Raw genomic sequence first — 21,599 nt, 5'->3', positions numbered from 1 at the left:
TGAAACAACTACCTCAAAAATCCTTAATATACCTCCAAAACATCTTCAACGACATATGGATTAGGAGTGAACACCCTGACATATGGAAACAAGCAACAGTGATTCCCATCCCAAAATCCAATAAAGTTAAGTCTGATCCCAAAAGCTATCGACCCATAGCATTAACAAGTTGCATATGTAAAACTTTAAAAAAATAGTGAACAAAAAACTAATTTGGTACTTTGAGTCAAATGGTCTGATTACAAACCACCAAAGTGGGTTCCAAAATAAAAGAAGCACCATTGATAACCTGGTATGCTTAGAAACCTTTATCAGGGATTCATAAAAAAGGAACATACAATCATTTTCTTTGATTTAGAAAAGGCTTATGATACAACGTGGAGATACGGTATCATGAAAGACCTACACAATCTCTGACTAAAGGGCAGACTACGCAAATTAATAAAAGATTTTATGTCTGACAGAAACTTTAAGGTCCGTGTGGGATCCACCCTTTCTGACCTCAAAAACCAGGAGGAAGGAGTCCCACAAGGAAACATACTATCAGTCACTTTATTTGATATAAAGATTAACAATATTGCCAAATGCCTAAATCCTGGAACTGACTGCTCCCTATATGTTGATGACTTCTTGATCTGTTATAAATCAAAAAATGTTCAAACAAGAGAGCGACAGTGACAGCTGAACCTAAACAAAATAAACTAGTGGGTCACAGAAAATGGTTTTAAATTTTCCAAGTCAAAAACGAAGTGCATGCACTTCTGTAATATTAAAAAAAATGCACAATGATCCAACCCTCAAACTCGAGGGCCAAAAAATTGATATTACTGATCAATATAAATACCTAGGGATCATTTTTGACAGAAAATTGAATTTTATTCCCCATCTGAGATATTTAAAGCAGAAGTGTCACAAAGCACTACAATTATTAAGAGTTGTCGCCAACACAGACTGGGGAGCCGACCAACAAATGCTCCTAAAACTATACAGGACCTTAATCCGCTCGAAACTGGATTATGGCTGCTTCATCTATGGGTCAGCAAGATCTTCCTACATAAATATCCTTGACCCCATTCACCATGAGGGACTAAGACTAATCTTGGAAGCATATAGAACATCCCCCAAAGAAAGTTTATATGCAGAAGCCCACGAAGCACCCTTAAAGCTCAGACAGGAAAAACTTGGCTTACAATATTACTTGAAAGTAAAGTCTTGCCCAACAAACCCTGCTTATCAATGTATCTTTGACCCCAACTATAGAAACCTATTTAACAGAAAAGAAAAAGCCATAAAAACCTTTGGACTTCGAATGGAAACCAGCATAGAAGAATCTCAAATTCCAATAACAAATATCCACCATTTTATAATATCTGAAAGCCCACCATGAACTATGAGACAACCAGATGTAATGCTCAACTTAAATGAAAATAGAAAATCAAAAACAAATCCTGCCATATTTCAAGAAGAACTTGAAAATATCAAGCTATGCTACCCTGATTATACACACATATATACAGATGGCTCGAAGGATAATGATGAAGTTGGATGTGCAGCTACCTACAACAATTAGCAAATGACTTCCGAACGAAGCCTCTATATTTAGTGCTGAAACAAGAGCCATAGATCTAGCACTGGATATGATTGCTGAGGAAAACTCAGAAAAATTCATTATATTCTCTGACTCTTTATCCGTTTTAACAGCTATAAAAAATAGAAAACAGGAGAACCCCATAATTATCAAACTCCTAAACAAAATAAATCTCATTACCGACCAAAAGGAAATAATATTCATCTGGATCCCTATCCACATGGGAATCAGGGGTAATGAAAGGGCCGATGCTATGGCTAAGGAGACACTGAAGTTGGACCTGGATGGTCACAGGATCCCATACACAGACATTAAACCCTTAATCATATAAAAAAAAAAATGGCAAAGTCAGTGGAGCGAAAACACAAATAATATATGATATAAAACCCACACTTGGAGAGTGGAGGCGGGATAAACATGGGTCCCACAAGGAGGAAGTCTTACTGGCCAGACTGCGTATTGGTCATACAAGACTCAAACATAATTTCCTTCTCACTCAAGATGATGAGCCAAAGTGCACAAACTATTCAACTCCGCTTACTATAAAGCATATACTGGTAAAGTGTAATGAAAACGAATAAATCAGACATTATATTAAAGCAGGAAATATGAAAGAAGTCTTCGAAAACAATGATACAAAAGACATCATTTCCTTCCTAAGAGAAACTGGACTATACAAAAAACTCTGAAGTTGTATACAATGGATATATAAATAACGAACCAAGTTCCAAAGAAGTCAATCATCTTGACTTCAACCATAAAGATTGAAATAAAAACATGAAGGCATTAAATGACCATCAAGGTCATTTAATGCCGTTAAATAAACCAACCAACTCTCACTCCTGGATAGTGTTCAAAAGAGAGTCGCCAACCTGATAGGTCCTGAACTGTCATGTAAGATTCAGCCTGTGTCCCATCGACGAAACGTTGCATCCCTCTGCTTGTTCTACAAGTATTTTAATGGTGAATGCTCTGACTACAAGCACTTGTACCCCCTCGACGTAAATACCCCCGACAAACCCGACAAGCAACTAAATCCCACCCCTACACAGTAGAGATTCCTAGGTGTAAGAAAGCCTTCTACTCCAGTAGTTTCTTCCCCAGAACTGCTAGACTTTGGAACTCTCTTCTGGGTTCCTATTTTCCCAACTGTACTGACATGCAGAAGTTCAAGTGTAATGTGAACAGACATCTTGCTGCTATCTCCCTTCATAATATCCCTGCAACTTATGTCTCCGATAGAAGCCCCCTACTTCAAAGTGGCACTGTGCCTTGTTTGGGGTGAAAATTGAATAATAAAAAAAAAAAAAAAACAGTAGGTATAAAAATTGTCAGTTAAAACTTAATTCTCATTGTTGTTAGAGTTTTAAAATATCAAAACTTTGGCTTCCATTTCTTTACAGTTCATACTGTATCGATATTCCATGCATTCATTTATCAAACTGTTAATCTTCTCATGTGTGTATGGATTCTTGTTTTATAGGGATATTTGGCACATGCTCAGCTTTTAGAGTGTGACTGTTTCTGCTTCAATAATTGATGACAATTTAAGTAATTTGACCAACCAAAATGGGTAATTTACAGAAATCATTATTTCTGCTCCTGATTTTCTATTTAATGTTCGTATTGCTTTTGTTTACTCAGAACAGAGTTCTATCAGTAAGACAAGTAGAATTCATAATGAGGTATTGCTAATGATGATGAAATCACAAATCTGAGTAATCATAGATTGTGGAAAGATTTCATGGCTTTAATAGAAACTAGAATACGAACCATATTCAAATCACAAACTATATCATACATTTTCTTTAAATAATGGCTATGAAATTGTAAGGTCATTTAGTACAAAATTGGTAATCCCACCCATCTGTAATGATTGTATGAGCATCGGTATTTTTCCTTAACTATATAACAGCGTAGTGAACACTTACGGAAAATCGTCTGTGGTGGTGTTGATTCTGAAACCAGGTGGGCTCTTTTGACTCAAGAACTTGTAAGACCTGTAAGTTGCTTTCATGTGAATGAATATTTATATGAAATAGTTATCGAGGTTAAGGTTAGTTATCAAATGCACTTGGCATCTTCCAGTTTAAAGTGATTTGCGATTTGTTGAAGTTGCATGTTTTTCTATTTAGAAAATTATTTCTTAATTTGAATCACCAAAGTTGATGTTTGACAAAGATAAAAGTTGTTTTTTTTTTTGTTAATTTTATACAACACTTCAGGCAATTTTATAAGTAATTTTTAATGCTCTTCCTGAGAAAACCTTTGTACCAGATATGCCAAAATAGCTAATCGAAAATATGTTTTTACTGGAAGGTTCAAGATATTGTTAGATTAGGGGAAAATGATAACATATTAAAAAAATCATCAAAAAATGCTGAAAAAAAAATAGTTCTTATTTGATGAACATGTTTCTTTTTTTTTCTTTCTTAATTACCTTTATTAATGCTTTATGAATATATATATATATATATATATATATATATATATATATATTTTTTTTTTTTTTTTTAAGGGTGTTCATGCTGACCGTGTATTGAAGGAAATTATGCTCCAGTATTGCTACCCACGACTTGATATTGAAGTCAGCAAAGGACTCAATCATTTGCTAAAATCTCCATTTAGTATTCATCCTAAAACTGGTCAGTTTTTTTTTTTTGTTTTTTTTGTTTTTTCTTTTCACACACATCAAAAAAATTGTCAGATGAAATTTAATAAACATTTATTCTACCAATGTTGTAATACAATTATTGTTTAGGCATGTAAATAAGTATTTATGGCTGCCCTAAATATAACAGCGTGATTCTAGCACATATTACTAAATATTAGCATGATTATTACAGTTTTATATAAACGATATCTATTATCATGTTCATTTATTGTGCATATTAATAATTTATTGATGAAAATATTTCCAAATTCAGAAAACTTATATTTTCTTTTTAATTGTGAATTATCATTTTTTTTAATAGTCTCATCTTAATTAGCATCATAGTATTATCTTCATCATGGAATTTTTGTAATACTAATAATTTAATCTTAATTAATATTATCTTTAAAAAAAATGTTTTATAATATTCTGTACACAATTTGATAGTCTAAGCAACTAAACAGAATTTTAGGTTCTTCTTCATTAACAATCGAAATATTGAATTTCAAGTAAAACCAATAATATTTACTGAATTGTCATATCGCAATAGTAAAAATATCCAAAAATTACAAAAGACGATAGGTAGAAAATTAATTATTAATGAAAAGTTTTTGAAAACAATTAGCAAAAATTAAGTTTTGCTAAATTGGCCAAAGATTTTCAGTTTTCAGAAAAGATTTACCTCCCTTTTGTTACGATTCAAACTCTTCAGTTTCTTTTTTGCAAAGCTCAGTTTTCGCTAATTGTTTTCAAAAGCTATTTTCATTAATAATTAATTTTCTACCCTATCGTTTTTCATAAGTTTTGGATATGTTCACTACTGTGACATGACAATTAAGTAGATAACATTGGTTTCACTTGAAATTCAATATTTTGAATTTCACTATTATAATGAAGAAGAACCAAACTTTGTCATGTCAACCATAGTTTCCTTTTTATTTATGTATATAAATAGATATATTCACCCTAAACAAGGCATAGTGTTACTGAAGCGTAAGGGCTTACTGTGGTAGGAACCAGAGTTATAGGGAGTAGGTAAATGTTTGTTCTCATTACATTTAAATTTTTTAGTCTCCAAATCTGTTAATAAATGTCAACAGTATATTAGCAAAAAGAATAACAATTGTCTTGTGTCATGTCCTAATATGCAAACTTTTAAATTACTTTTAAATATAGCTGACTTTATAGAAAGCTTGTGCAGATTTTTGTTTTGTAACTTTTCAGTACTGACAAGTTTATGTAAAATGTGTCGAAATGTTTCCGACGCCGCAGATAGTAGGTTGATCAGAGTTAGGTGTGGTGTAAAGGTTGCAAAATATCACTTAATCTCAACCCTAACTCTGTCAGAAGTCAAATAACACAAGATTATAAACTGCATGCATGAATACTAGTACAAATAACAAGGAAGAAGATTCTTTAGAAATATAATCGTAATGAAAACTTTTCAGAAGACACTCTTGGAAGGAAGTAATACTCCTAAATAACCAGCAACTGTCACATGAGTAAATCATTTCCTATCAGAAGATCTAAAACTAGAGCCAAAAGCGTCACTAGATTTTGCGGTACTCTTGCATAATTTGACCCAGATTCTTGGGAATTCCCGTCACGCATGAATTGGGCAAGACTAGCAATTATTGATTTAAGCCAAGCACTGTTCAAATGTTGAAATGCTAAATCAACTTTTTTTTTTTTTTAAGTGTTTGATTAGCCAATGAAAAAGCGCTATTGAAATGGAAGCAGACAACTTTTGAATTGTAAAAAAGTGAATAAATAAAAAGAGCTAACAAACAAATTTAGTTTCAAACTCACCAAAAAGATAATGGCAGGCACGGAAATAAATCTATGCATGTTAGAAAAAGAAATGAAAACACTGATGTAGACAATCTCATATTGTCAGGAGAAGAAACTGCTGTCAAAACAAATAAGGTGCAAGAATTGTAAACAGACCCTAATTTACCTTATATGTGCTTTCGGTTATTTATATTTGCCCTCTATCGCCCCCACAACAGTGGGTTACTATCTTTAAGAGCATATCTGAGAAAATTGACCACATCCTTTCTGCTCATCCTTCGGCTAACATTCACATTTGCGGTGACTTCAATGTCCATAATGTGGAATGGCTGACCCACTCAAATAAAACGGATGACGAGGGGAGGTTTTGTCATGATTTTGCCATTGCCTATGACCTCACTCAGATTGTTCACGAACCCAACCGTGTGCCCGATACACCCGGTCAATAGGCCTTCTAGACCTTTTCCTCACAACTTCCCCTGAGCTGTGTTCATGTTCCGTTCTATCTCCTCTGGGATCCTCTGACCACTCTGTTGTAGCAGTTAAGATAAAAATGAAATGTAATAAGTCTTCAGACGTACCTCTCCACCGTACTGTATATCGATACTCTATGGCTGATTGGGATAGCTTCCGTACATTCATATCTGACCTACCTCTGCATTCTATGTTTAAAAAGGATGTGTCCTCTGTAGTATCAGACCTGACCGAATGGTTAATTGTAGGCATAGACCGATTCATACCATCCAAAAAATTCCAACAAAAACCTAACAGCCAGTCATGGTTCTCCCCTGAATGTGCTGCTGCCTGTTTCACTTTTTCCATAGCTACCAATGTAATAGATGTACTGAGACTAAAGCTGCTTTCAGGACTGCCAGCAACCACTGTAAAAGAGTAATAAAACATGCAAGAGAGCTATATGCTCATTTTGTTAAATCCAAAGTAGCTTAGCAGCGGCTTGGTTCCCACCAGTTCTGGCAAATAGCAAACAGGATCTTGAACAGAAGCGTGCGTTCTATCCCAACTATCATCAATGGACCTGAGGTCATCTCGTCAGCATCAGACAAGGCCAGACTATTTGCCAAGAACTTTGCAGCTAATTCTACCCTATGCGACAATGACCATCAACTCCCTGTGTTTCCTCCTATAATAGACAACACGCTAAGTAACATACAAATATCTGTGCATGAGTTCGCCAAGCTAATCAAGAACCTTGATTCCAGTAAAGCAACTGGCCCTAATGGCATTCCAGTTATAGTGCTGAAAAAGCTCCAACCAGAACTTGCCCCCATACTTACAAAACTGTTTAAGCGTTGCCTTCCTTAAGGAGAAGTGCTTTCCAACACCCTGGAAAACCTCATCAGTATGCCCTGTATTTAAGAATTCAGGTGAAAAGTCATCTCCCTCTCAGTACAGACCAATAAGTCTCCTGTGTGTCATGAGTAAGTTGTTGGAATCCATATTAAATATAGAAGTAGTCAACCACCTCAACAGAAACAACCTTCTTAGTGAGATGCAATATGGTTTCCGCTCTGCAAGATCTACAGCAGATGTGCTAACAGTTATATCACATAGGATTAGTGAATCTCTTGACAAAGGTTTCCTTTCCAGGGCAATTGCCCTTGACATATCAAAGGCCTACTTCACAAGATTTCCAGCTACGGTTTTACTGGAAATGTTTTCTCAATCATTAAATCATTTCTCTCTGATAGGTTCATAAGAGTAGTGGTTGATGGGCAGAAATCAGAGGCCCACAGTATTAATGCTGGAATCCCCCAGGGGTCCATCCTGGGCCCAACTCTCTTTCTGATCTGCATCAATGATCTCCCAAAACACATACTTAAATCATTCGTTGACATCTGTACTGATGACACGACCATCTATGGCAACACATCAAAGGCTGTAAATGACAAAGTTCTCTCTAATTCTCTCTCCTCTGATCTTGAGCGCGTGGTGCAATGGGGGAAGAGGTGGCTAGTCACTTTTAATGCATCCAAAACCAAGCTTCTATCTTTACATCATCAACGCTCTAATCCCCATCTGGCATCAATTGAAATGAATGGCTCTCGTCTTGGGGAGGCTCCATGTTTTGACAAGCTTCTGGGTTTGACCTTTACTCCTGATCTGAAATGAAACACGTGCATACAATCTGTTGCCAGGGTTGCTGGGAAAATGGTAGGATCCTTCTACCATTCCAGAAGATATCTCACTACTGATGCAATTCTTTATCTGTATAAAAGCCAAGTACGTCCAAGGATGGAGTACTGCTGCCACATCTGGGCAGGAGCTGCTAAAAACAGCCTATCCTTCGTGGCTTAGTGGGGGATGCCCTTTTCTCTTCCCTGCAACCTCTCTCCCACAGAAGAGACGTTGCGAGCCTGTCTTTGTTTTATCGTTATTTCCATGGCAGGTGCTCGTCTGAACTCCAATCCCTCGTACCCCCTCGCCAATCTTTCACAAGAAACACCCGTCTGGCGAAACTACTATCAAGAATTTTCCCCACTCTTTATCTGTGCCTAAATCCAAACATAGATTCCATGAGCAAAGCTTCTTTCTCAGAACTGCACGCCAGTGGAACTCTCTGCTGCTTGCCTGTTTCCCACCTAACTACAACTTGGATGTCTTCAAGTCCAACATAAACAAACTCCTGACAAACGGCCGCCTTAAGTAAGACACTCTATCAAAACCCTCAATACTAATGATTACTACAATACTATCTCATTGATTACTGTACACGCAATAACCCTTATCCCTGAGTGGCCTTCGGGCCTTGATAAGTGGTGACCCCCTCCCCCCCTCCACATTAAAAAAAAAAAAAAAAACAGAAATGCTTAATGAAACAAAGATCATGTGTTAAAGATGGTTTCTCATGGAGATGCACAAATGGACAGTGCAGACAATGGATCTCCTTGCGCACAGGATCATTTTTTGCGCGGTCCAAGATTCTCACAATAAAAACTCATTTATTTGTGGGCATTCAAAATGGCTACCCTGAAAAACATGTGATGAGAATGCGGTATTGTTTCAGAGCACACTTATACAGACTGGAAGAACTTTCTAAGAGGAATTTGCCAGGAGTATTTCCTGAGGAATTCTCGGCAGATCAGAGGCTCAGGGCACATAGTCGAAATAGATGAGTCTCTCTTCAACCGAAGGAAATACAATGAAGGGAGAATCCTCAAACCGCTCTGGGTCTTCAGCGGCTATGACATCACCAACAAGGAGGGATTTTTGGTGACCGTACCAAATTGCAATGCTGAAACCCTCCTTTTAATAATAAACAAATATAGTCTGCCGGAGACTAAAGTCGTATCCGACTATTGGAGGACCTATAACAAAGTACCAGGAAAAGGATTCCACCACCTGACAGTAAACCATAGTATGGATTTTGTAGAACAATGTTGAGAGGATGTAGAAGGAAGCAAAACAGTGGACCAACCGGGAGCTTCTGGATACATATTTACTTGAGTTTATGTGAAGACAAAAATTCGGAAACAAATCACATTCCAAAAGCTACCCGGTTGGGGAGATTCCTTCTATTTCTCACATAGTCATTTTCTTAAAAAAAAAAAAAAAAATGGGAACTTGAGCTCATAATAATCTATTGTAAGTTATGAAAAAATTCTGAAACTGCTATAGTAATATTCTACTGTACATTATGACATTGTACACTTTTGTTTTACATTAATCTAACTTGGAGTTTGATATTTTGCATCTGTGCATTAGACACCTGTCCAATTAAGCACGTTAGGAATAGGATTTAGTAATATCTTTTCTTAAAAAAATTAAACTGTAAAATTGCTTAATTTTCATAAACTCTTAAAAATTTGTTTTAAGTCAACAAAATTGATAATTTTACATTTATAATGTTTACTTTTTAAATATTTACAAATTTCCTTTTTTTTTTTTTCTTTTTTAGGCCGAGTCTGTGTTCCAATTGATCCCCTCAAAGTAGACACGTTTAATCCTTTTACTGTTCCAACGATTTCGTGAGTTTTTTGTTGTTGATCTTATATTGAAGTTGTGCACATAAAAAGTTCAAAGATTTGTTATGTTGTTGCAAAAGATAACTTAGACCTTTCTATGTTCTTTAAAAGTCTAATGAAACCATTTATAGTAAGACAAAATACAGGCTAAATTTCTATTCCATTCGTTTAAGGTTAATTATATGGATTTGATTGTTCAGTTTATTTAACTGCCATTGCATAGGCTGATATCATATGCTTCATGCAAAGGTTGGTTGATACTGCAATAAAGTGCTGGTGGGTTAGGGTTCTTCTCTTTGATAGCAAAATATCCTTTACCCCTGCTGTAGAACCTGTGATTATGTTCTTGTGAAGTTCTGGATGCGTTTTCTCTGTGATGTTAATGGTTTTTACAAAAACTTGTGTAGTTGGTGTCTATGCGTGACACAAGTTTAGATGCTGATTCCATTTCAGTTTTTTTTGAATGCCCTAACCTACTGTCTTATTCAAAGCTCAGAAAATTTTGTGCACTGATCATCATATCTTTTCTGTTCAGATTGTCTCTGATATGATCAAGCTGATATCTGTTCTCTGTACATTTTACAGACATGTTCCTAACAAATTTCCTATTGTATCGAAGTTGCCCTAATCATAGAATTGCATAATCAGTTGGAGTTGATCACATAACAATATCATATTTATGCCACGGTTACTCTCTGTAGCTTTTTTGATGGTAGATTTCATTGATTGTACAAACCGTTTGATTGTAGATGATAAAATCCTTATTCCTTTACAAATTGTTTGAATATTGAATATTGAATTGAAATTGATTGAGGGTTATTGTCCCTGATCACTCTCTCTAGGACATCCTATTCTATAAAAATTTTGTAGCAAATACTATGGGCTCTCCCGTTTGTAGGAGAGCTTTGCTTCTATGCATCCACTTGGATTGTTGTTGGCTTTGCAAGATCAAAGTACAATAACAGCGTTTCTTTACATACCAACTATATGATTTGCTGGAAGACTTTTTGAGTAACTGCATCATTCGCGCAGTGAGATCAGCAAGTGGAATGAAAAATGTTATGTATATTTTGATTCGTAGCATTGTTTGTGTGATGTTTGTAGGATTCAGTAGTTGAAGTTGAATTTCTTCCCCTTTCGAAGGATCTTGGACTCTAACGAAATGTATCTGCTTTAGATTAACGGCACATTTCTCAAATCTCATTCTTTCTGTTTATTCTACTTCCATCAAGTAAGTTGCAGTCATGTTTCTTTAGACAATCCATACATAATGGTGTTTTTCACTAAGCCAAATGTACACTGGCATTTTTCTAATATCATATCCATTTTTTGCTGGAAAATATCTTGGGACATTATCAACTCAAAAGGCATCTTTTCATAAATTTTTCATCCAAAACCAAGTTGAATGTAGTCAGCCTTTCTGGTTCTGGACTTGATTGCTATTCATTTTTGACATCCACTTTTAAGAAATATTTTGCACCAGAAATCTTGTGTGTAAGATCTTCCATTATCTTATGGCATCACATAATTCCTTAGGATTTATGCATAAATAAAATGTATCAATATTGTTCTGAACATATCAGGCTGTTGACACATTTCGTAGGCTCATTTATTTTACAAGTAATGTCATATTCCACCATACTATCATTATCATTATCTCATATATGTATGTACAGAGAGAGGGTATCTTCTGAGGTGTTGAATAATAAGATGCTTTTTTATGTTGTTTTGTTTTTTTCTCAGAACATTGTGGTGTCCTGAAAAATTTTTGATGCAGTCAAACATAACTTCATCTGAACTGGTGTTTTTTTTTGTTTTTGTTTTTTTAACATAATAAATAGTAACAGTTTCTTAGTAAAGGTAGTAATCCTATGAAGTCAGCATAGTCAGCTTCTTTTTTTTCTTTTTTTTTCTCTCTTTTTTTAACTTAAGAACCAAAATATGAAATTCAACTCTTTTGTTGTTCGTAAAAGAATTATTTGCAGTATTAATTTTAGACCAAGATGATGGTTATATATATATAAATATATATATATATATTTTTTTTTTTTTTAGACAATTGTTGGATGAAATTGATGATGCTAATAAACACCCAGATGATCTTAAAATAAAAGGTAAGTAATTGTAGATTCTTTTATGTTAGTCAGCCAGACAGCTGCTGCTGATGATGATTTTCTAACATGCCAGCTAATGATTCTCATCAACATGACAGCCAATCGACCATATAAATATATATATATATATATATATATATATATATATATATATATATATATATATTTCTTTTTGCCATTCTTTGATAATATCTAGAAATTATTTTCAATTTAACAATTTTTACAGGTTTCAGCATTTGACATTGAAATTTTTTAAGCATTTAAAATGTCAATCAACAAGTGCTGAGACTACATCAAATTTATAGTATTAAAATGTTAACATAAATTAAAACTAACCTCAAAATATACCTGCTTTTGACCATCGTAAGTGCCAAATCACTATCTCTGGAGCATTATTTTGAGGTATTCAATTAATCTTTGGTTGCTGGGAGGTAGACCTGGACAATGAGGTAGTTTTGTTATCATTATGATCAATTCATTGATGAAAGACTAATTTTTTTCTTCATTTGTGGCTGTTTTTCAGTGATTTTTTTTTCTTCAAATGCATTAATAATTGATGCTCCTTCATTTCTCAAGAAAATTGATGAACAAAATATTTTGCTCATCTCAAAATACAGAGGCCAAAACCTTGCCTGCAGATGTTTGCATCATTAGTTGCTTTCGACAGCTGCTCTCTACTCAACAACAAACTGGTGGATTTGTATGTTTCATCTATTGTCATATATTGATGCAAAAATTCCTTTTGTTACATTGCAAATAATGCTCTAAATCATTGATTTCTTTTCATCAGTTGTGAGCAAATGTGACACCTATTTTGAATACAGGTTTCTCATTGACAAATGTCTATGCAAATTTGTGAATACAGATTTCTCATATCTTAATTCTTCTGCTATCTGCACAACTTTATTTACAATCAGCCCAAACATAAAAAATACATATAATTTTATTAATGACAACATCTATATGTTAAGTTTGGGATTTGAGTAATGTTTTGTATATGCACTGGAAAATGTATGAGCTGTTGGATCAACTGTTGAGCTTGGGTTAGACTGTTTGAATCAGGAAAATGTGAAAATGCCAGTTAAATTTTTTTTTTTTTAATGGAAAGCAAAATCCAAAATTAATTTTTCTGTTTGATGTATCTCTCACACACACACACACACACACACACCATTTTTGGATTGGCAATTATTATTGCAAATACCGGGTGGGTGGGGGGTTTCTTTTAATGTTTTTAAAGTTTGAAACGATCTTGATTTTTGCATGAACCAATATATTCTTGCAAAAACAGCAACATGATATAACGTACATTGATGAAAAAGTTTAAAAATTCAACTAAAAAGTCACAACAGTTAAGTATTCATAAATGTTTCACTACCTAAAATCTGTTCTCATTTCTGAACGATTTTATTTGATAATATTTTAATAAGTTTATAACATATTAAATAATATTTTAGCACTTCAAATAAACTCTAAACTTTAAATAATAATTAGTAACATCAAAACGATTAATGTCATTAATTAAATAAAAATTGTACTTCTGTTTAAAGCAATAGATGAGAAAACTTATTGTTGGCGAAGTATTATAGAGAAATTTGTCACTTACATGATTCAGCGTTTTTTGGGGTTTTTTTTGTATTTTTTGTTTATTTCACTGGGGAATGGGAATGTTTATCTTTTTAGATTTCTGCTTGAATTTATGTCTTCTCATAGACGAGAGATTTCCGCTTTTTATTAATTCAGAAAAAGATTATTTTTGTCAAATCATTAGAGCCTTTATTTTTTTATTGCTACTTGGATTTTATTTCTTTTTCTTTTTTTTTTTCTGTCTTGTTTTGCTTTCCTTTTTCCTCTTATGACAGTTTTCTCTGAAAATTGAAAATGTTCATTTTGCCCTGAAGGCTAGTACTTCAAAGTGATTCATGCTGGGAGTTAAATGGCTTTTGTTTCATCAAAGAATAACTTCCTGCCTCCTTCCTACCACATGCACACTTTGTCTGTTTTCTTAATTTTGACTTTGTTGAAACTAATTAAAACTGAAGAAAAAAGTTGCACCACACAAATACTGACGTAGGGGACATCTCATTTTTGCTTTTTTCCCCATCTGCTATTCACATCCCTTACTTATACAGAGAATTTAATAATTTTGAAAAATAATAATGAAAAAAAATATTTGGTTGGTTATTATTAATTTATAGTGATTTTAAAACATCTATTGGACAATAAATTTCCTTTTAAGAAACAAAATTCAGTTTTGATGAGTAATTTTCATTGTTCAGAGAGTTTTGTTCTTTTCAACTCCTTTCATGTTTTTGGGCTTTTTTTACTTTAAATAATATTAAAATAGTTTGCTTCATGTGCTTTTTATTTTTATGTTTGATTATAGATTATAAAAGAACTTCTATGAAACAAAGTGTTGAGGTATTTGAGAATTTTATAAGGAAACTGAAGAAGACATGGGAAGGCAACTTGATTAAAGAGAGTGGTAAGTAATTTTGATTCAACTTTCAAACTTATCAGATTTACAAGTAGCAGATGTACACAACATTGTTTGGGTATCAAACGATGAATAAAAGTTGGCAAATCCTTTCATTCTCACCATTGATTAAATAATATGATTCTTGTTCAGCTAGCATTCGTTTACAAGAATATTTCTCATCATTAAACAAAATAACCCTGTGAACTTTGTGTGCATTCACTACACAGGTCATTGTCTCTATCCAAATTCGGCTTTTGATTTTGACGCTGGCAATCAATCATTGATCAATGGCTATAAGAAATATATTTCACTTTCAAATAAAATTACAAGTAACAATGTTTTATTTGGAGATTAAAAATAACACTTGGTTCTACTGCCAAATGATAGAATTGCAATCAAAATGATAATCAATTCCAATCAAATAAAAAAAAACAGACTGATCCACTTAAAATCCTAATTGTAGCCTGAACAAAACAATACAACTTCAACTGGACACAAATTGTTTTCCTGTTTTGTGCCCAGAGGCCCATCTGTGCCTGAGACTAACAGAAACCAACCCTCCCTATTGTACTTTTCTTACTCTATGCATATATTTATTTAGATGTCAATTGGACCACTTGAGATTCATCAACTGTTAATTTATGGAGATAAAACTATCAAACCAGGATGACATAACCTCTATAGAATCTTTTAAAAAGTGATCACTTTTTCAAGTAGAGAAATCAAATTTTGGATAATCAAACCCTAAAACAAATGTTTTCCCACCACAGGTCTGCTGTCTCTAACAGGCCTGTATTGCACTATTGCTGCACACAACATACATCACAGTGCATGTTCATACACAATGTTACCTGGTAGTTTGTTTTTGTTTGTTTTACTTTAACCTTTTGATTAGCTTATTGAATATTTTCTCTAATTAATTTCTTCTCATAAAATATTTAAATATTTTCATTTCTGAAAAGATCATTCAGTTAATGAATACCTGGCATTAAAACATTTGTTGAAATTTAAATTCCATAAATATTTTTCTTTTTTTATGATGCTATGAAAGCTTTTGTGTGTCAGTGTTGACACTCCCTTTGTTTAATAGGATTTTTGAAGTATAATTGAATATTTATGGTATCGTTGGGTCATTACATTAATTGAATAAAATTATTCATAAAAGTTAATTTCAAGATTTACGTATAAACATGAGTTGCCAGAACAATATTTTGTCGGATGAATTTATTATGATAGTAAAAATAAACAATCATTCAAAATAAGGCTAAAATATTCACAGATTAATGATTAATCCAAATAGACCAACTGATACACACACTTGTGCATATGACTCATGCGTCTCTGGGTGAAATTCATGCAACTTGCAGGACAGTATTGTTTATACAGTTAATACGCTTTCCTAAAAGAGAAGAAAAAGGATTGAAATTTGAAGACAAAAACCATATGAACCAGTCTTTAGAAGAAAACTCTGCTTTTCTGTTATATACAAACCCAGGAGAATAACTAACAACAAGTGTGAAGAAATTAAAATTATAATATTCACTTCAAAATTGAAACCAAATTAAGATAATAGAATACAAAACTAGATTATGACAGTAGAACACAAGACAAAATAAAAGTTTTGTACAAATAAAAATAAAAAACAGGAAAAAATTAACCAACCTTTTGCTAAGAACTCTAGAAAGGAACCTCATTAGTGACCAAATAAATGTGAGGTTTACACCAACACAAGAAGTGGAACTCTTCTAAAGGCCACTGTATGAAGATTTCAAATAACATTGTGGAAAAAAATAGTTGATAAACATCATAAAAAAGGACAATAAGGAGAAATCAAAGATGCCAGCCCTGAAAATTACGAAGGCAACTGTCTTTAGAAAAATAGCCCAGTTCTGATTGGAAAAAAAAAAATCTGACAGCACTTCATCATCACTAAGGCATTTAATAGAATCGTTAGTGATGAAGAGTAATCCAAATGACTAAATCTAAGCAATATATCCCTTCTGTCCAAAAGTCAAGAGATCCATTCAGCCAACAAATACATGTCTATGTACAATAGCGTACAAGTTGCTAACAAGGACATAAGATCATTGTTCAGCGGCAAATGATCAGACAGCAAACATCAATTACCCTAACACCATAAGGAAGGAAACCTACTGACATTTTAATAAGAAAAGATTTACAGAGAACGCCTGCATTGCGTTTGAATTTGATTAATGTATTAAATACTTGAGGGAAAAGGCAACATCATTTCAAGTGAAGAATAGTTCGGTAGGAGAGGAAAATGTAACACTTGAATAAGATGGAAGAAAGAATGCATCAAGTGCATTAAAAAGATCCTCACATAAAAATTAACAAATAACTGCCATGTCTGTCATTTTCCATGGTTTTCGTATTATTGATTCGTCATAATGTTACATAATGTTGTTAAATGACTTTATGTAAGGTCAGCATTTTTATGGCTATTGTTTCAATACTATTAATAGTATTGAAACAATAGCCATAAATAAATGCTGACCTTACGTAAAGTCATTTAACAACATTGGTAATATAGACAGTATATTCCTATCATAAAGCAAAATTTAAAGCAGATAAAGCATTTCAGCTTCATTTAAATCAACCAGTTATACCAACTTTGACATGAGGTAATTCATCAAGAATTCCTGGGATGAAACAATGAGAATGTAACAGCTTGATACTCCTCCAGACTAGATGAATTTTTGTCCTATAATCAAGTAAGAGACGGGTAAATTACTTTTCTTCACTTCTTTACTCCATCAAGATTTGAGAAATAAAGTTGAATATTTAATGGAACATTCAAATATTTAATTTATAAAGATCAAGTGTTAACCCCTTGATTTCTGAGATCATCAATTGAAGTAAAATGCAACCAATAAAGAAGCTAATAGTATAATAACCCAGTGACTCTGATTACAAGAAACAAAGAGAGGAGTAAACAAAAAGAAAGTTGAAGATCTAGCAAGAAGAGTGACAAGAGCATAAGAGAACAGAAATTTCTGGAAAAAGTTAATGAAAGTTCCTCTGACCAGGGGGCTTCACTGCAGAGTGTCAAACTTTAATTTGATAATAAAACAAATCCACCTCTGAAACGGCCAACATCAATCGTTAAAAGATAAATATAACTTATAAAGAAATCGGAAATTAGCAAGGGGTGAGGGGCTTAATCTATACAAACAAAAAAAGAAAAACCATATCCTCTTGAAATCTGTGGACATGCATTTTCACATGTCCGTTCACGAATGCCTACTAAACGCTATTAAGTATTTTCAGTCTTTGTACGGGGATTTTTACAGACGCAGGTTACTTTTGCCTTAGCAGTAAATCCTGATTAAAGATTGAAAATAACATCGTACATAGAGTCCACGCATAGTTTACTCAACATGGCTACAGATTGATTCATATTAGAAAAGTAATAGTGATACTACCGCAATAACAACACTTAGCTGGATACTCCACTAGACCAACACAAATTCTAACGTGGAATCCAGAATGAACAAGGTACAAGAAAAAGGAATGACAACATTAAGTTTTCTATTGGAAAGAAGAAAAAAAGTTATTCTTTATTTACTCAAGCTTTGAGTAATAGAAAATATTTTTAAATGCACACTTGGATGCATATGTAATTCATAAAAAACTGTTATGTAGGCTTAATGGGAGGACCATTTTGATTTCTAAGTAACTGAAATGACATTTAAAAAAAAAAATTAAAAAAAGTGAGGCCATATTGTTGTGAAGTTTTCAGATCAACATTATCAATTTGTCATTTAGGGATACTATGCAAACACACATGGAAGTAGCAACCCTAGTTGAAGTCCACGTACCTAATGATCTTGGCTTAAACTGAGCTAATAGGGAACAGAATACCAAGGTCTTATGTATAACATGAAAAGAAACTAGAATTTTAGGAAGATGTCCATTATTCCAATAATTATAGGAGTGGCCAGGTTTATGAAAAGATTTTTAAAAACTACCAGGCAAATATACCCGGTGAACCAAGTGAAAGAGAGATACAAACAATTACACTAAAAGGGACAGTTAGACTCTCAGTTAGTCTATGAAAAAACTAGTGAATGTCTGAACTCCAGTAGGATGCTCCATTCCATGCAAAAACAAAAGGAAGAGAAAATTGGATGAAAAATACTTTATTCATCAAAAGATTCTCTAAGAGATGCACTTTAAATTTTGAGAACACATCAATTATTATTTACAATAATAATATCAGCAATTTACTGTAGGAATAATGGAGTGTTTTGCATGTTAAGAATAAACTGCAAAAATGTTTTGAAGTATTTTAGGTGATATACCACTGACCTTATTCTCACCAGGCAATGCTGGACACATCTTCAGGTCCTACCTACAAATTCAAAGAAAAAAATGGCCATATGGAGAGTATACATGGGTTCACATTAATTTCCAAGCAATATTGGGTTTGTCTGCTAGTCTAATAAAATCTTTAACATTTTATGCAGGAAGTGCAGTTAAAAAGGTCATTTGAATTGTTTTTACTTTGTTTCTTATGTGCTATAAGCTATATATAAGCTATATATAGGTTGCAGAGTAGATGTGTATCAAACGACAAAATACAGAAACTTTAAAATTAACGTCAGTTCGAAAAATATAAACACAAATGCATAAAAATTCATAGAACAGACAACAAATCTTTCCTTTATTTTTTTTCCTCACTTTTAAGGGTCTATCCTGGTTATGGCACGAATGTGATACAACATCATGCACTCCCCACTGCCAACACATAGCAACCACATTGTTGTGTGTCCTGTCGATTTTATGTTCTTTTTCAATTCTCTTCTCTTGGCCATGATCATCATGGTCTTCACGAGATGCATGCGGGTTCACAAGTGTAAAACAAAGTAAATATCACAATAAATAACACAACTCCATCGTTTAGCATTTATTTAAGTCGGCTGGATTTGGTGTGTGATACAATCTACTCTACCTGTCAAGGCTAGCTTTCTGTTCATTGTCAATTCATTTCGGCCTATTCAATCTCTCTCAGGAGTATATAACCTGCTTTCTCGTGTGTCCAACACTAGGCTCAGACTGACTCTGATTGTCCTAAAGCTCTCTCTTTGTTAATAACATGGTATCATTTATATAAAGAATTCTGCCAAATTTTCTAGACTCGAGTATCGAAGTGTTATTCATGTGATACGGCTGTGATGTTTGTTTTGACATACAACTTGCATAAATTGACTTTTGTGTGTGAAAGAAATCTATTTTTAAAACTTTCTGTATTTTGTCATTTGATAAACATCTACTCTGTGATGTATTTATAGTATCACACTTATAGAAACATTTGTTTTAGTTTACAACAGCTTTTAGAAAGAATTAAGTTTGTTGCAATATTTTTGACTCCTATGGGAGTATGGTCCCTCAGAGTTGGGAGGTTCTATTTATAAATGCTGCTGCTAGGAACTGACGAATCAAATTAATTCATCTTCTGCTATCAACCAATATAAAAAGAATTGCTCCATAAAAATTAAACCTTTTTAGCAACGTTGCATATGTTTTTTTCATGTCAGCACGAGAAGGATCTTCTGTTCTTTGGCTGCAAAATTATAAAGTCTGGAACCTGTACAGAACAGCTGTCCACTGAGAATTCGTCATCTCCAGGACGTGTATAGAATAAGTACCGATCGGAAACTTTTCTGGAACGAAACATGGCTTACAACTCAAGAAAGTTCTTCAATGTTTGACTGTACTTAATTAAAACACGGCACCAGAGGAGGAGGAGGGGGGGGTCTTCTTTTGACTAAACACATGAAGGAGCCAAAGCAAAGGCATTAAATTAAAAAAAGTGAAATTTTAAAAACATTTATTACCAATCATGCATGTGACTGATCACATCCCACATTAAGTTTGACTTTGTGTTACATCCAATCCTTGTTGGAAGGCAATTCAATGCAAAAAATGTTGTTGCTAAGGTTGATCTGCTTCACTTAATGACGTCTTTCATGAACTTCAGTTGGAGACTTGATTTTCAGAAATGCAGATAAAAAAAGTACATCAATTTCTATTTCTATACTGAAATTTCACTTGTCTTGTACTCTTATTTTTTGTGTTTGTATTTACACATATTTTTTTCCTCTTTCAGATATGAACATGGAGTTGTAGAATCAAAAGAACAATGCATTGTGGGAAACATTAAATCTTTTGCCTCAAAAGCAGATTGGATTTACTTTAAGATTTAAAAAAAAAATTTTTTTTTTTTTTTGCTCTTTAATCTATACCCCTCCTGTCCTTATTTGATATTCTTTTACTGTTTGACTTTTTCATGTGTTATTTTTGTCTTGGAGAAGTTTCTTGATGAATTTGAAATGTCAAACAAGTTGATCAAACTAGTTATAAAATAAAAATAAACTACCATAAAATAAAGTCTGTTTTACATGAATTTAAATTAATGTTTATTTAATTATGGATTTTAAAACAAAAAGCCATATTCATCCCCAAATAAAACACATTGCCAGTGAAATGTACAGAACTATTGTACATTTGGGACCGTACCTACAGAGGCTCTCTAAATAGGGAATTGAACAGTGAAATGCCTATTCAAATTACCTATGATATTAGGGACTCTTTGGTGGCTTTGTAGAGATATAGAGTACTTTTTCTAACACACTAGAGGGGGTCCACCCCCATTTTTTTTTTCAGTAGTCTTGGCAATATCTTCTCTGTATTTGTTTCAATTCATTTTACTTGTGTATGTTAAGCTGGGGAGTTTGAATGATGAATTCTCAGCTAAAGTATTATGCCTGGATCAGTGACTAGAAAGGTTGTTTGTCATTGTTGAAGGAAAGGGGCTTTGTCTCAATAGCATTAAATATTACTGTTTACACTCCCATTCCATTACAGGCTAGAGATCATTTTGTAAGGTTTCAGGCATTGGCTTATTTATATGTTTGTTTGTTTTTTTTTTGTTTTTTTTTTCACCACAAACAAGGCTCGATGCCACTTT

General features: G+C 33.4%; 1 protein-coding gene across 1 annotated transcript in view; it reads left to right on the top strand.

Moving 5' to 3' along the window:
- The window catches only part of LOC145286040 (DNA primase small subunit-like), an 84,521-nt gene extending 63,486 nt beyond the window's left edge, over nucleotides 1–21,035 (top strand). Inside the window, exons 8-13 of the mRNA XM_080134666.1 lie at nucleotides 3,503–3,590; nucleotides 4,107–4,233; nucleotides 9,949–10,018; nucleotides 12,071–12,129; nucleotides 14,516–14,614; nucleotides 20,739–21,035. Coding sequence (XP_079990792.1) covers nucleotides 3,503–3,590; nucleotides 4,107–4,233; nucleotides 9,949–10,018; nucleotides 12,071–12,129; nucleotides 14,516–14,614; nucleotides 20,739–20,758 — 463 coding nt within the window. The 3' untranslated portion in view covers nucleotides 20,759–21,035. The remainder of the gene's footprint in view (nucleotides 1–3,502; nucleotides 3,591–4,106; nucleotides 4,234–9,948; nucleotides 10,019–12,070; nucleotides 12,130–14,515; nucleotides 14,615–20,738) is intronic.
- The last annotated feature ends 564 nt before the right edge of the window (nucleotides 21,036–21,599 follow it).

This window comes from Euprymna scolopes, chromosome 10 (genome assembly GCF_053919585.1).
Source record: "Euprymna scolopes isolate OS-2025 chromosome 10, ASM5391958v1, whole genome shotgun sequence".
Classification (NCBI taxonomy): domain Eukaryota; kingdom Metazoa; phylum Mollusca; class Cephalopoda; order Sepiida; family Sepiolidae; genus Euprymna; species Euprymna scolopes.
Note: the sequence above shows the minus strand (reverse complement) of the source record. Positions and strands in the feature narration are given on the sequence as shown.